This window comes from Magnolia sinica, chromosome 5, assembly GCF_029962835.1.
Source record: "Magnolia sinica isolate HGM2019 chromosome 5, MsV1, whole genome shotgun sequence".
Classification (NCBI taxonomy): Eukaryota; Viridiplantae; Streptophyta; class Magnoliopsida; order Magnoliales; family Magnoliaceae; genus Magnolia; species Magnolia sinica.
The window spans coordinates 97508448-97526162 of record NC_080577.1 but is presented as its reverse complement, the minus strand read 5'-3'; the positions used below and the strand labels follow the sequence as shown (position 1 = coordinate 97526162).

The 17715-nt window shown below is 36.8% G+C and overlaps 1 protein-coding gene across 9 annotated transcripts in view; it reads right to left on the bottom strand.

The window, feature by feature from the left end:
• The window catches only part of LOC131246372 (eIF-2-alpha kinase GCN2), a 150736-nt gene that overhangs the window by 80670 nt on the left and 52351 nt on the right, over window positions 1–17715 (bottom strand). For all 9 annotated transcript variants that reach the window (XM_058246439.1, XM_058246436.1, XM_058246443.1 and 6 more), the window contains 4 exons: window positions 15218–15384; window positions 11793–11977; window positions 1333–1481; window positions 904–1153 (listed from right to left, as the gene is read on the bottom strand). In XM_058246439.1, the coding sequence (XP_058102422.1) occupies window positions 904–1153; window positions 1333–1481; window positions 11793–11977; window positions 15218–15384 (751 nt within the window). The remainder of the gene's footprint in view (window positions 1–903; window positions 1154–1332; window positions 1482–11792; window positions 11978–15217; window positions 15385–17715) is intronic.

Below are 17715 nucleotides of genomic sequence, written 5' to 3'. Positions count from 1 at the left end.
TTAAGGGAGGCCATGAATCATATTATTAAGGTGCATTTGTGAAAGAGAGATTTTGGATTGCATTTTAGTAGTTAACGAGTGCATTTATTCAAGGAAGAAATCAAGTAAAGCGGGAAATTTTTAGAAGATCAATACAGAAAAGGCTTATGCTCATGTCGATTGAAACTACTATTTTACTCTATACAGTGGATGGATTTTGGGAGACTTGTGTAGTTGGGGAGAGCTTTGACCAATTTGCTTGATCGATCTTTATAGTCATTTGGAAAGAGTTAACTTTGTATCAAATATGATCCCATGTCGTTTGTCTTCTTGTTTCCTTGCGTTCACTAGTTTATTGCAATGCAATCAATTCTAGTTACTATAAAAAAGAAAGAAAGAAAGAAAAAAGTTTCAACAACATCTAAGCCTTATGCCGACTAACTAGGGTCGACCACATCATTATTGTCAATATACCCTGAAATATTAAACTCACTAAGTTGACTGAAAGTTAAAGAGAAGTTTTTCTATCAGATTGTCAATCCAGTGCTTAACAATAAAGACTTGACATAAAAATTCCGAAATAAATAAGCAAAACCATTGGGATTAAATCTACTCTAAAGCACTATATTAAAATAAGATTGATCTAGCTTCAACTGCAGGACATCTATGCCCCCATTATTTCCACGAGAAAAGAACATTCAGAAATGTTCAATGAGTCAACAGCCACAAATGTTGCTTCCATGATACAGCAATGTGAGGAAGTTCCTTTAAAGTGAAAATACGAGGGAAAGATTGAACACTAATCCAAACATCCTTAGCTTCCTTTTTTATATGGGCATCATAAGTTTACTCTCCTCTTTAAACTGTTTTAAACAAACAAGTGATAACACAGCCCCCAAAAGATCTCAAAAAAGGAACTCTTACCATTTAACCACTCATCTTCCATTCGTGGAGGCAATTCATGCTGTAGAAGTTCTTTGGCAGATGGACGATCAGATGGACTTGGAGACATTAAGCGCTGAAGTAAAGATGATTGTCCTGGAAACTTTGCAACCCAAGTAGCAGGAAGAACTCCTTTCTGCGTAAGATCCGAAAGAACAATGTTCCTTTCCATGGCTGTTGAAAAAGGGTACCATAGCTCAAAGAAAACAACCCCGAGGCTATACATGTCAACCTTTAGATGAAAAACACAGGTGAGAATAGCATTCCTAACCAGTATTGCAGAACAAGAACGTATATCAAGCACAAAATTTCTCAGAGTTTGCACAATGTGGATTCATAGAAATATCTAGTCAATGAAATAACAAACACAGTATGGCAGGAATCAACCAAACCAATCATATAAACACTAACCTTTTCATTCACTTGTGGCCATCCCTGCTCAATTTCAGGTGCAGTGTAGAAATAGGTACCCACTTGACCAGTTCCATCCATTGAAGCCCCAGCTGTCTCATTCTGAAAAGATGGGTCATGATCGACCTGCTCTAGCTTCAAGAATTTGGCTGAAAATAACAAAAAGAAACACAGATTTAAAAACATGTTCCTGCAAAGCAGATAAAGATGGATCTGGTCAAAATCTACGAGGAACCCCTTTTCAGGACCTGGAATGCACACAAAGGGATAAACATGACAATGCGTGGGATGTTAAGGTCCAACAAAGAAAGTTGCATGCAATTCATACAATGACAATGAATGCCAAGTCTAACCCAGATTACTTTTACTGACAAAGAAAAAGAGATTGCGTGAAGAAACTAAGCAAGTACAAGGCAAGAATTATCCACCAAATGATGAGCAAAGACCTTTGCAGAACGTGAATTATCGAGGCAATGGCTGCCCTGAGAAAATATATACCACAAGGATCAGGTGATTTCATAATCATATTGAGACCTCATAAGCATTAATCATCAAGGATTTCACAAGTGGCACAGGCTATGGATTGCACAATAGAATTGATTGATAGATCCATATGTTTATCTAACAGAATATCCCATGATTCGCTAAATATTGAACAGTTACTATTATCATAGGTTCAGGCCTGTAGTTCATTTTGATGGTCTCCTATGCCATAACCTCAAACTCCATCAACCCAGATGATGAACTATTATTCCCAATTTCCTGCTTTTGTTCAAAGATTATTTGTCTTCAACTTGTATATTTGACTATTTTAATGAATTCTACATGCAGAAAACTAACAGAAGTTGCAAGAGAAATACCCTGATGTACAATGCAACCAAAAAAAAACATGCATTGATCAATACAGGAAGACATTATAACCTAATGCTGAAGATCAGAAGATGTTTCACAGCAGGACCAGTCGTTATTGAGGACTATTGCTCAATAGGCAAATGTGCCTATGCCACCACAAAATTCGTGTGGATAATTCAAAAAATTTGGAAGTGATCACAAAAGGATATTCATTCAAGGTCAGTTTATTCGTATCTCCATCGCAAAGGATGAACAAGAAACTGAAATGGAAAGCACATGGTATTGATACATGCACGGTTGACAATTGGAAGCCATAGAGTGTTTGTTCACTAAGTGATAGGACACATTAAGATGCAAATGCAACGGGGTAGTAATTCCTTTAAGGGAGGCCTGGATTGTCAAAAGGAAACATTATCATCATCCTAACCAATGTTTTCCATATCGTTATCACATAATGTATCGCACCATTGGTGTAAGTGCTTATATTTAAAGCACACTTAGTGTTGTCAAATTTCGTAATTCCGGATGGATCACAAGCACACTCCAGTATTCTTTGACAACTTATGAAGATCACTTAAAGATAGGCTCAACATCTCAAGGTCGGCTCAACATCTCAAACAATAAAAACTTTGCATAGTTCAAGATTGAAGTACTCTGTATATGTCAACCATTAGGTGGTATAACCTTAGAATGACCCTAGGTTAGGTGTTTATAAATCATGGCCGTAAATATAATATGCATAGTATAAATTCTCTAAAGTTTGGCTAGCCCAACTTCTAGTTTGGCCAGCCTAACTTGGGATTGGGCCAGCCCGTAAGTTAGTGTTGTCAAATTTCGTAGTTCCGAATGGATCACAAGCATACCCAGTATTCTTCGACAACTTATGAAGATCACTTAAAGATAGGCTCAACATCTGAAGGTCGGCTCAACATCTCAAACCTTAAAAACTTTGTAGGGTTCAAGATTGAAGTATTCTACATATGTCAACCATTAGGTGGTATAACCTTAGAATGACCTTAGGTTAGGTGTTTATCAATCATGGCCGTAAATATAATATGCATAGTATAAATTCTCTGAAGTTCGGCTAGCCCAACTGCTAGTTCGGCTAGCCTAACTTGGGATTGGGCAAGCCCGTGAGTTCGCGGGTCAAGTTTCCAGCGATGCATTTCTTCAGAATTCAGGGAGAATCGGCCAGTTGAACCTTGTATTCGGCCAGCCGAATTTTGGCTCGGGCCAGCCGAATTTTTGAAAGATCTTATCCTGCGTAATCCAAGAGCTGTTGGAACACAATTGTTGGAATCCGGCCAGCCGAACCAAAAATCAGGCCAACCGAATTTCCAAATCCTTTGGATATAAATAAAGACCTTCTCTCATTCATTTACAACGCAAAAAATTGTGAAATACCTCTTCATAGTCAAAAAGAAAGTCAAGCCATCCTTAAGCTATTTGTGCCGTAATTCTAATTTTCTTTAGCTTATTTTATTCTCTTTCTCAAGTTAGTTTCAATTGTATTTAAGAGAGTTATCTAAACTCTACTTGAAATTCAGATAATAGAATTTGCAGCAACTAGGGTTTTGTTTATAATATTGAAAATACATTAGATCCCTATATTCTTTTTGGGTTGAACACATATACTGCTTCATCGATTTCCCAAGAAAGAAGATCGCTACAATCAAGCTACAATTATGTCTTCGACTCGACATCAAAAGATAAGTATTATACTTTCATTTATTGTCTTTTGGGTTTTTCTGAGATAGCCTGAAAATCTCAGCAGGTTGTTTTGTGGTGATCCCGTGAAAATCACTAATTGGGTTTTGTTGTGATAGCTCGTGAAAATCACAAGAACTATATCAGGTTGTTAAGGTGAACCTGTGAAAACCTTAATATAGTGGAAGTCAAAATTACGAGGGTAGTAATTTTGGGAGTGGAGTAGGTGAGGGTTTAAGCACCGAACCACTATATATCCATGTGCATTGTTGGTGATTGATTATCTCTTTATTGCTTTCCTTGTGTTGATTGTCTCTTACTAAGTTTGATGTTTTGATCTCAAAGGTTGTCCTTCCTAAATCTTTTAGGTGAAGGTTGTCCTACAAACTATTTGGAATCAGGATTTCAATGCTCTAAGCAATTGAGAGTAATTGTTTTTTTATTCCACATTATATCGAAATATTTTGTATTATCCTATTCACCCCCCCCCCCCCCCCCTCTAGGACATCTATAGCTCGACCATTCAATTGGGATATGGATACATATCGGTTATCGCATGGGATAACATCAATTGTATCACATAATGTATCACTTTTGTTGGGAAATATGGGGAAACATTGGAAAATTGATCGAATTTTTAAATAAAACTTCAGGATTGTTAAAAAGACATCAATACACACTTAGAAATCAAAACATCACAAAAAAAAAATGCAAATAATATCATTCCTTTGTATAGGGACCTAATCTATACGTTGTCTAACTGAACTAATGCAAGTATATTCAAAGTCAATGCATATAATTTACAAATGTAAGAAAGACATATATGGAGACACAAGCAATACATTCAAAAGCAAAAGAAGTATAAAACTAAACATATACATGTGATTTATGTGTGTGGCTGTGGGGAGTGTTTTAGTTATCGGTGACAATATTGAATTGTCACCGATAATTTCATTTTCGTTGGGGCTCCAACACTAAACAACACAAATATCGTATCTCATCTAAAAATCGTCAAAATTTCACCAATTTTTTTTTGGTAATTAGAAAATATCATTGATAAGTTCATGTTGCCAACTACATGGCAGACACTGTAGCCAACAATCTCCTTTTATCGTTTATAAATTTTGCAAAAGTTTCAACATTTTCATCGATTATCAGCAATAAAATCGAGCCACATCCACCATAAATCCTGAAAAATAAAAAATAAAAAATATGGAAAAAAATAGCTCATTTCGCTTTTTGTTTATAGTTACAGACGAATGCAACGTCTTTACTAGCTAATGTGTCGAACTCTGTGGGGCCCACCTCAATGTATGCATCGTATATCTACACCATCCATTCTTTTTGCCATGTCATTTTAGGGCATAGGCCAAAAAACAAAGCAAATCCAAATTTCAGGTGGACTAAACCACAAGAAACAGCAATCATTGAACACCCACTATTAAAAACTTCTTAGGGTCCACCGTAATGTTTATTTCCCATCCAAGTTGTTCATAAGGTCACACAAACCTAGGTGAAGGGAAAACACAAATATCGGCTTGATCCAAAACTTGTGGCCCACAAAAAGATTTTAATGGTCAATGACCACTGTTTCTTGATCCGCGGTATGTCCCGGTTATATACACCAATATGAGGAAGCAGCTAACATCTGAGAAGCTATGGAAGCTCATTTACTACCATTATCATATGAAGTTAAAAGAGAGGCAGCTACAGGCACAATTTTCTTAAAAAATTTAAACATATTTTACAATTTTCTTAAATTTTTGAAAAAATATATTAAAATATAAATAAATCAAAAAAAATTAACTCATCAATCTTCTTTTGCCATCAGTGTGCACTAAGTAATACCATGTCATGAGAGTGTTAAAGGATTCTTATTCCCTTTTTTCTTTTGTCTTTCAAGAAATTTCCTTAAAAAACATACAAGGTGTAAGTGCACCCAACTTTCCACACTTGTTTGTCAATCACGTGACTAGTTGTGTCTAGTAGTCGGATGAGTTCTTGGCAAATGAAGACCGGCGATGCAACTGAATCAGAAGCATCAAAGCCACATTGAAAACAAAGAACCGCTTCTACGATCTTGACCTTGCAAATAGACGATCCCAACCCAAATAAGAAAACTTACTTAGGTCATCTATTCAAAGCCAATTCTGAGTTCATATTTTCTATCCTTTAGTCTTGGCTTTAGAAAGTCCCAAGTTGATGAATGATTAAATGGACAAATAGGAAAACCTGTCCACTTTCAGTAGGATGAAGGTGCCACCGAATAGCACCTTCGGTATCACCGAAGATACCTTCAGTGTTACCGAAGGGGCTCAAAACTGTCCAGCAACATTACAAAGATAATTCGGTGTCACCGACTGGATATTTCCGTGACACTGACTGCCACCGACGAACAAATTTTGGTGCCACCGAAAGGGACCTTTTTCATTCAGCAACTTGAGGAATTAATTCGGTACTGCCGAATGATATTTCGGTACCACCGAAGCAAGTTCGGTGATACCGAAGTTGGCTTCAGTACCACCACAAACTAGCCGTTTTCTATCCGTTGGAACTTTTTCTCTAAAAAGCGGCTCGTAGAAACTTGCAAAATTAGTGGAAAATGCATCTTAGAGTCTCTAGTGTATCCCAAGCTTATCCTAGCCTACCTAGACTCTATCCATCGAGTTTCATGCTCTCTTCATTGTAATCTTTTACTTCTACGAGCATTCAAAGCTCCTTTTAATGAAGAACATGAACTCGTGTCTTCTCTAAAGTACAAAGACTATACCAATAGGAAAATCCTTTGTCTTTTTATACTCTAGAGCATCCACGGGTTGAATCCCTTAGGAAACCCACTCATTATCCTAGATAGGAGATTCAACCAACTCCCATTACCTTGGTCACCTTTATAGGTATATCTTACGTAAGGTTCTTGATCGTGAAGCTGAGCCAACAAGAAAATCTAAGCTATGCAATCGGGGGAGCACCGGGAAGCTGATTCAAGCATGAGAGCGCGAAGATCAAACAACCCAAGACGAGCTACAAAAGAGAACTCAATCCGACAAGTGTCATTGTTAAGAGTTCAGAGTTTAGTCTCTTTCCTCGCATAGGATTGAGGCTAAGAGTTTGGTATCAACAAACTCGATTAAGTTCCTAGTGTGGGACCTTGGTCGGTGAGCCTAAACGTAAATGCCTTGTGTGGGACCTTGGCCGGTGGGCCTAAACGTGGGTTCTAGGTGTAGGACCTTTGCTCTTGCGAAGAGCATAAATTGATGTCCTTAGTGTAGGACTGTAAAGGTTATTGGTGAACCTGTTTTAAAACCATTAATAGTGCAATCCGATGCACTCTGAGATTGAGTGTGGATGCCGAGAGTGGAGTAGGCACGTAGCCGAACCACTATACATACTTGTGTTTGGAATTATCACTTGCGCATTTATCATGATTATTTAAGTTTGAATACTTGATTGTTTATGCATGATTGATGAATGCTTAAGATTGATAGGAAGCACATTCCACACACAAGCTCACATCACTAGGCTAGTTGTTTTATTTGTGTATCTTGAATAGCCTTTGTGATTGGACCCTCTATTGGCTTGCAAGCCTTTAGAGGTATATTGCCTTGCTCGCTTTAAACTGAATGATTGCTTAAGTAAGGCAAATAGGATTTTTAAATAGGCAACAAATTTTAAAAAGTCATATTCACCCCCCTTTAGGACAATGTCTCATATTCATTCTTTAGCATCAGTAGTATAAACCGCAATTTCACAAGGGTCGTTTAATAACTTATGTTCTTGTTACCTTTCTTGAATGTAGAATCACAATGGACAAGTGGCCTTTGATACTATAGACCGACCAAAATAAAAAAGATTTCTAAACACCATTCCATAATGCACATAATCAGCATGATTGTAACCATCCACGAAAACGTTACAGGTAAGTCACGCATCAATTTGTTGTTTTGACCAGTTACGAAGTAAGAAATCACAAATAAAGTTGCATGATTTAACATTGAAGAGAATATATATCATTTAATCTCTTATAAAGAACAATAACTAATTTACATTTTCTAAACAATTCTTAAAGCCCCCATCAATTTAAAAACATAAAACGAAAGCCAAGTGAAGTGAAGCTTAAAATAGAAGAGAACAAGTATAATTTGAATCGTAAATCGTAGGAATCAAATCATAGAATTGTAGGATTCATATAAAAGGGGATTCAAGGTTGGGATTCAAATCATTTTCTTAAGATTCAACTAAAATCGTATATCGTAAATCGTAGGATTTTAACAACACTGGTCGTAGGGACGACAACAACGATGGCCGTGATAAGGGGATCGAGGCACCGACACTGATGTAGGTGGTAATGGTACTAGTAGGGTTGGAAGCGACAGTAGTGGGTGGTACACAACGGGTCAGAGCTAGCAATCCATTGGTCAACTTACCGAGGAGCAATACTTCGACCATGCCACTCAAGATGACAACCATGGTTCTCGTCCACCATCCTCAGTGAGAGCATCAGACCATACACATCATTTTGAGCATCATTCTAAGAAGAAAGCCAAACACCCCATGGTAGATGCTCTTTCATGCAGCTTGTCATCTATGTACATCAGTTCAGAGCATGGGAGCTCCACCTCCATCCCACCTTATACACATGGAGAATATCATGGGTATGGGCATGGCGGCTCCAACATTCCCTCATACTCATCCACCCATGGATACGAGCAACCGGTGGATAGCTCTTCGAGTTATGGTTTTTTTTATAGAGGATATTCGGGGTACCCACATGACTGGCAACCATACTATCAGGGAGTCAGGATTGGACTCGATCCGTTCCCTCAGCCAATGCCGTCAATGTATGTCCAGCAGTACCCACATCTGGGTGTACTCGTACAATTGGGGGAAGATAGGTATCAAAGAAACAAAAGAGTTCATTGCTACAAGCAGAGATTACTTGGGAATAGTACTACCAACATGCTGAGCAGCAGTACTATGCTAAACCGCATGGGATGACAACTACGAGCCACCTAATGAGGGATGGCCAAATAGGTGTGTTTTTTTAGTTCATTTACTTTTAACTGTCTTAGTTATTGTATGGTAACTGCATTTGTATTATATAATGCATTTTGGTTACTATTGGAGTGATTTCTTACAATAACACATGTTTTTAAGTCCCTCATTAAATGAAAACTTATTATATATCCATTCATTTTGCAACTTTTTTATTCCTAAATATGCAAATATGTGTCTTTAGGCATCTCCTAAAGTTCCGTTGAAAAATTCCACCATTTTCGCCATGTTTCCTCTGCATTTACAATTATCGCCAACGGCCAGTGAAACTTTTATCGATATCGACAACTTGAACATTGGTTGTGGCTTAAACCCACATAAAGCCACGCATACATTAGAAGTGGAATTTTGAAGGAAAAATAAAAAAAAATTAAAAAAAAAAAAAAAAAACTCTAAAATAGGGACCAATTGCTTAAAGTGGAATATTGAAAAAATAAATCATATATATATATATATATATATATATAATCTCCAAATTTCCAAGAATCACTAGATCAGGTTACATACATATTTGATTTCATGTTTGGACACTAAGATTGCAACCGATTTAGGAAATTTTCAAACTTCCCCCAACTTTCCGCAAATCGGTCAATCTTCCCAGAAATTCCAAAATTAGACTGCATGTGATGATGAATTCATCAAACACTCCTAAATACTGTGAAATGGGAGCAATTGACCCTTGATCAAAGTGGAATTTTGTATAATAATAAAAAAAAGTAATATTTTTTAATTACTTTTTTCTAAAAATTTCCCAAATTACCGAGAATCACTAAATCAAGTTACATGTTTTATTTCGTGTTTGGACAGTAAATTACCAAGAATCACTTTATCTCCCCAAATCTCAAAATCAAAGCTCCAAATCCATAAATTTTTATGCACAACATGAAGAATCATGGATTTCTAAACATCTGACACTGATTTCACATAATTTTACACACAAAAAAAAAGGATTGAAACTCGAAAATGCTTACTGGATCGAAAACGATCCCAAATCGTCTTAGATCTTGATTTTGACTTCAAATTTGTGTTTTTCTTTGAAGGGATTCAAAAGAAAGGGTCGAAATCCACAATAAATCTAGTTAAAAGTGGAGAGGAATCAAGAAAAAGAGATTTAGAATGGGTTTTTTCGAATTTTCTGAAGAAAGCCCTGGATTTCCCACATTTATGTGCAATATCGAGAATTTTATAAAAGGAACGGGTCACAATATTTCGCAATATCTGTAATATTATGTGATACTTGCGATATCTTTTGCGATATGAAGAATTTCATATACTACATTGGGGTTTCATATTGCCCAGGTAGGATAAACGATATATCGTGGGATTATATCAGTCAATATTGTCGATATTGAAAACACCAATCATAACCTTGTATGAATTATTTGGTGTTTGGTTTATGAATATGCCTAGCCAATCATTTCATCTAAGGACCCATCCTGACTAAGTGAACAAACCTTCATATCACTTCTCAGTTCTCACCACCTTGATCCAAGTCCCTTTTAAATCTTCCTCGCATCCTCTTTTCAAAACCTTCAATCCTAAACAAAGATCCATTCCTTACTAGACCCATCGCAGCCTTCATCGCACATGAAAGAACGATCTCAATATCCATCACTTTGTCTCTTATTCGGACTATGGGCTGCTTTAGATTACTACATTCATCTATCCTTCATAGTCTTCTGACTCTCAGACACCAATCTCAACATTATCATTTTTGCAACATTCTTCCTTTGCTCATGTTGCCTTCTAACAGGCCAACACTGCTGCATCCTAGCGTTTTGAATATCTTGTAAAATATTGCATGACGTTCCATAAACACGCAGAAATTACACATGCCAGAGGAACATGCCTTCTTCATCACCCAACTCTAATTCAATTGGAAACATCCTCATCAATCACTTCATCCTTTTGAATGATAGGCCAACATTACAAAATCAAGCAATTTAAGGAATCTCTTTCTCATTAACTATTCCTACCAAAATGTTGCGTTAAGAATGTTGTCTTGGCTTTACTAATTTTTGAGCTCTAGACTTGTGACTCTTCCTCCAAACCTCCAATTTGGCATTTGCAACGTCCTTGTCAATGATGTTTTACCATCCATACCTTGTACATATCAAGAATCAAAGACTATAACTTCTCTAAGTTCAAAAAATTGAAGACCATACTTTCTACGCATCTGCTATGATGCAGAGCTTCAAGTAACTTCATGCCAACCATTTGTTCAGTGAATAGGTAAGAATTTACGGTCATCACCCCTGAGAGAATTTTCCACCCTTTGTCTCAGCTCTAGATATGATCCTTTAAATGCCAATTCAGTTCCTATATGGCATACATTTATCATCTCCATGCATTACTCAACAAGAATAACATATGCCACATTAGTATTCCACTTAATAAATAAATAAAAATTTCTTGTTGAGTGTGATTCATAAATCCAATACCCACCACAACCTTTCAACCATTTATAAAAAGAAAAAAAAAATGATAACCCACGGGTATAGCGGCATCAAAGAACAATGGACAAAGAATGAAGTACATGTTCTGATCTAAAACATAGAACAACCACAAGGCACAAAAAGAAACTATAAATGGTAAATATAAAATATCTGCACATGGTGAATATAAAGTACAAAGATATAAAAATTACAGCTTTTTTTTTGGAATGGCTAAAAATATAAGGTCATCACTTTCACGATTCAAGAAGCTGAAGATACAGTGCGAATATTATCTACAGTATGGAAACAGAACATGAATCTGGGATGAGAAAACAAACATGAACGAACATGCGTATTTTTTAATAATTGTATACCATGAAACAGTAATTTAAGTGCAATGAATTCAAATCTTACCGAGACCAAAGTCCCCGATTTTAATATCATTACGAGCATCAAAAAAGATGTTATTTGGTGTCAAATCACGGTGGATGATTCCTTGTCCGTGTATGTGTGCTAGTCCTTCTACAATTTGGCGAAATAGATGCCATGTGAATTCCTTGTCAAAACCAGTGTATGATTCAAAGACTTGGCGTAGTGTCCTTCATACAACAGCAAAAATAATAGTGAGAATAAAACAATAAATGAGAATTTAAACAGTATAGATTAAACGAAAGTTTTGATCTAAATAAATAAACAAAGGTGTCACCAACTTAAACGCACCTCGTCAGACATCAAAAACTAATTATCATGATAGCAACAGAAACTATTTCAGGAAGGAGCACTAGTCTTGTTGCCTCTTTTTACCATTTAAGCCTATAAATAAAGAGGTTGAGAAAGAGGAACTATCAAGCTCTCTCACTCCATCACTCTTCTCATTTCTGCTTCCAAATTGTAATACCATAAAATCAACAGAATACATCAAAAGACTGGGGGAGACCAAAGCTTACCCTTCAAACTTAAGAAAAAACTGCTCCTTAAAAATCATTTAATTCTAATATTTGGAAGTCCCATCAAGATATTTGTAACGTCACAGCTTTGTAATGGCCAAAAATTTCTGAAGGAAAAAAAAAAATCTAAAAAATATTGGGAGATTTCGGAAAAATGTGAGGATTGCAAATATGTATTCTTTTTTTGGTTTTGAACATGTATTTGATGGTGTAATGGGCCATTCTTTGGTAAGAATGTCCTCTCAGGCTGCCTAAGTACCCCACTGACTCTAATATTATATTTAGTACACTTTTTTTTTAAAGGGAAATGAAAAATATTTAGTATTCTCGATATCTAATGTCAAGAAATAATTAAGATTATACGTCCACAGATGAGTAAATCATATACCATCTCCCTTAAGAAATTTGATAAAAAATAAAAATAAAGTTCAGATCAATAGTGTCGGCCTATTTTGGGGCTGCATGAACATGAAATTCATGCAACCTGTGGATTCATCCCACTGATGTATATCTATAATCATTATACACTATTTCTCTCAAGATATTTAAGGAATTTTTTTTAATGAGTAATATCTAATATGGTTACTATTCATCCAAAAAACGGCTCAAAATGGTCAAATATACCCAAAATTAATAATTTTAAAATAATAATAATAATAATAACTCAAAACCACCGACTTAATGCATGCATCTACAGATCTATACTATAATCTTATTCATGGATCAATGTAAGAAACAATTAAAATAAAAAATAAAAAATTGAAAATTCCTGGAAATTTTGGAAAATTAGTGAAAAACAAGAAATAGAAAAATGATGCAAATATGCCTAAATCTAGCAAGATTGGGTCAATTTGATACCATATCACGATAGATACAAGTTTATAAAAAAAAGGCATTTTACCTCTTTTTTTGATTTTTGCAAGACCAGCTCTGGAGCTTTAATTTGTCGATTCATCTCAAATTGTGTGGTTTGATCTTGCAAATATGTGTAAATCTAGTCAAAATTGGGATTTCTACAATCCCATAGCAGTCAAATGGATGGGGGAGAAAACAACGCCTTCTTAAGGGCTTTACACACGTGTAACGCCTGGAGTACGTGTATGGTGTAAAGGTACCGATATGTCTGTTATGGAGGCTGTTTCAGCCAAATATTTTGGAACAGACCAGCTCACTACTGTACAGAAAATATCATCCTGGTCCATCTCACAAGCAAAAATTGCCAGCGCATCAGCAACATCATTACTTTCACAAAAAAACACGACTCATCTCAGCTTCCAAATCTGCAAAAGTTCTAAAATAGAACCCACCAATGCCAGACAGCCCATGGAACAACACCCTTAAAACAAATATCTACCATCAGCTTGGAGTCACTTTCAACAATAATTTTCATAAGACCAAAAGATTTGCAAAGATTAAGGCAACCACTTCAGCAACAGTATTCACGCACGTCACAAACAGGGAGAAGGGGGTGGGGGGATGCTTGCACATATTCCCCCCTGTCAGTCCTCGTAACTCCACCTCCCCCACAACCTAGACTACTTCCTAAAGCCCCATCAAAATTCAATTTTAACCCATCTTCACTACAAACCATCTTGTGAAAATAACATTTTAGCACGAGAAGCCTTGATTAGAGTACTGAATATCTGTAAGAAGCGGAGCTGTGAGAAACTGCAACTATTAGAAGATCGCTTTTTTATAGACTCAGCCCATTTAAGGACTCTGTAAATAACTGATTTACAGGAGTGGAAACAACCTTCATATTTTTTAAAATTCCACTCTTTTCAAAATTTCAAGACACTTAGGCTGGAAATAAGCCAATGCAACAACAACATTGATTCAAAAAAATAGGATCTACTGAAGCATATAATACCACTCTGATAAAGGGTCTGACCTTCAGAGAAGGAACAAACAATCAAGACCAAATTGGAATAGCCCCCAATCTTATAGGTGGGGGATCTTTTACATAGAAGATGTTCCAGAGTATCCGATTTTGAAGAACGAAAAAATCATTTGGAAACTAACAGAATCCCCTTCCACCGAACAGATATATCAACTGGGATTTTACCCAATAATGCCCTCCACAAGAAAAAGCACACCTTCAGCAGCAAAATCCATTCACAATCTCCTCATTCAGTTTGCTTTCATGTATCAGGTACAAAACTTTAACTTTTCACGACCTTTCTCATGCATGCTAGCTTGTCCTCAATGGATTTCTCCCAAGACATGGTACGCATAGAAAGAATCATCTCCATTAACCCCACATAGGTTTGCATAAAGACTAGAAATTTCAGCCCAGCTGCTCTTCTTCAATATATGGATCCAAGGCTGAGTCCTTTGGGGATTCTTTAACTGCCTGCTTATCAACAAAGGACTCAGTTCACTTCAACCTGGGTAGAAGAAATGATCCACTCTGATTGTTGCAGCAAAGGAAATACTGGTAAAGCTAGAAAAAGTGGACTATTCAAGGGTTAATGAGGGAGGACTGCTTTGAGCCATGTCACATCTTTGATGCATACATAATCAAAGTTCAGTGATCTCTTGATGTTAGAATCACACTTCTTTTACCCCCTTGCAAGCTATAGGTTAATGTAATGTGGCAAATGTTGTTGATATGCAAGAGGAATCCACTTGAGGCCCATACAGAAATTCTGGGAGAATCTTAGCATTACTAATGGCTTTATGATGGCTTACAAAGAAGAAAGCACAGCCATGGTTCCTCTAGCCAACTTCAGAGTATTATTGCTTATTAAACATTCCTGACAATAAAATATCTAGCACTAAACCTAATCATCCCAAAATTGAAATTTAGACAATTACAGGAATAACAAAAAATAAGTTTTACCCTTACTGCGATATGGTAACAAAGAGGGGCAGGGGGAAAGGAATATTTACCGAGGGCAATACTCCATCTGTATATACAAGAAGGTTGATTCTAGTTTGTTGTCAGGCCCAATAGGATTTGTTGAGGTATCTCCTTTGTAGCCGCAACTAGAGCTCCCTGCTGTCAATGAATCCCAGGTGGTATCTCCATAACCACCAACTTCAGTTTCGAACCATGCCTGAAATTTGTAGATACAGCTATGACAATCAAAATATTTGAAACAGCTTTGAGGAAATAGAATTTTCTCATGTACTCTAAATTCCATGAGAAATAGTCAATAGTGCAAGAGAACCAGGAATATAAGCTCTGTAACTCCAAACAAGAACAGTTGTGTAGCCAGATGGACCACAAAAAATTCCTGGTCAATAGGTTCTCCAACATGCACTTGCTGGTGTACATGATTGGAACTGTTTGTGCATAAGTCCTATTGTGGATGGGCCATGGCCCAAAAACTCACCAACCAGAATCCTAACCTTCACATTTGTGGCCTCCAATGGATGGCTAAAAAATTGGAATGCTAATGGTTCAACTGAACAACAGAAGTCCATTGACCAATAGTTGATCGCCTGATAGATGTATTGGCCACGGCATCCAATGTATAGTAAAGCAAACCATACGAATTGGCTCTGATCAGGCCACATGCAGAATGGAGATCAGGACAAACCACTCATTCAAGTGGTGTGAGCTACCAACCAGTTCTTACACAGCTGGTTTCTTCGAGCGTCATGAGATTTCCATCAGTGCATGTATTTGGTTTACAAAACCTCTCAGGGATATAATACTGGTTGCAACATTTTCTGATTGTTGGCAGATACAATTAGATAGAGATAAAACCTCATCATCATTATAAATTGTAATGCATGAAAATTGATTAGTAGAACAATAACCGATTAAAAATAGGCCATGCACATGCAATCATATCAACAGTAAATAATATGCTCGATTTAAAACTAGTATTAGGAGTTAATAACAGGACATCTGATGGCCATGCATATTGTGAGCAAAATGTTCACCTGCAAGAAGTCGCCATCGAAATCAACCCATACTTGAGCAAAAGAATCAAGGAAGAAAAAAGTAGAAGCATTATGAATACGAGCTAACAATGAAGTAGACGACTGACAAAAATTTTATCAACACAAGGATGGAGCACTCAAAAAAAGACGAAAACAATTGGAAGCTAACATTGGCAACATCTGCTGACTTTGATAGCTGGAAGACTAGAGATAAGGAGGATAACCCCTTTCAACACCAACCTTATTAAAACAAGCATAAAACATACGAGAAAGCTTGAAAATAGCTTTTCAAAGTCAGAAGTTCCAAGAGTTTACAGCTAAGCACATCCAAAACCCAGTTCAACATTATAGACCATTCAGCTCAAGACCTCACACATAATTGAGTTAAACTTGGCAACACTAGGTTGACTCAGACTAAATTGGCACAATTCTCAACCAAGGTTTGAACCCACAATTTCAGTCACCGATGAATCATGCGGTTGAAATGACTGTGGCTCGGACAAGTCTTGAGTCAGTCCAAAACTTTATTTTACACAATCCAGTTACACTGTCAGACACAGATGAGTCATGGGCAGCCTCAGCCAGAGAACAAGTCCCAAGGGACTTGTCTAAAGATGATTAGAATATATACATTTATAATTGACAAAATTAATATTACTTAAAAGTTTAGTTCACTAGTGGTCTTGTTGGAATCATGGTAGCAATAGTTGGTAGAAGGTGCAAGAGTAGGTACATAGTGTAACCTGTATCGCTTGCTTTGGCAGATTCCAAAGGAGCCTTGACTTGTAATTATAAAAGGAGGGAGGGAAGATCAGGGGACCTAAGGGAAATTGAATGCAATTTGGCATCCACACACACACAAAAGAAGAAGAAGCAAGCCCTTGCTTCTCAATTTCTATTACAAAAGCCAAAAGTACCCTTACAATGCTTATCGCAATGTCTTTATAGACCTCTTACAACAAACTCCAATTTCCCAACTGATCACCTAAGTATACTTAACACTAACCATGGTGCTTAGTTGATAATCACAACTAATCCCAACAAACCAAAACTAACTGTAGCAAACATTTATAACTCCCTAACCAGCAATAAAAACTAACCAACACAAGAAGGAAATTACAAAATACCCCCCAAATTCAAAAATACCCCACTTGAACTCATTTGTCTCACATGTCTCTCGCAGGACCCGGGCAGGGAAATTTGGCAAACACGGAGCCAGAGACAGAGACAGACACACACACAAGAAGAAGAAGAAGAAGCAAGCCCTTGCTTCTCAATTTCTATTACAAAAGCTAAAAGCACCCTTGCAATGCTTGTTGCAATGCCTTTATCGACCTCTTACAACAAACTCCAATTTCCCCAACTAATCACCTAAGTATACTTAACACTAATCATGGTGCTTAGTTGCTAATCACAACTAATCCCAACAAACCAAAACTAACTGTAGCAAACATTTTATAACTCCCTAACCAGCAATAAAAACTAACCAACACAGG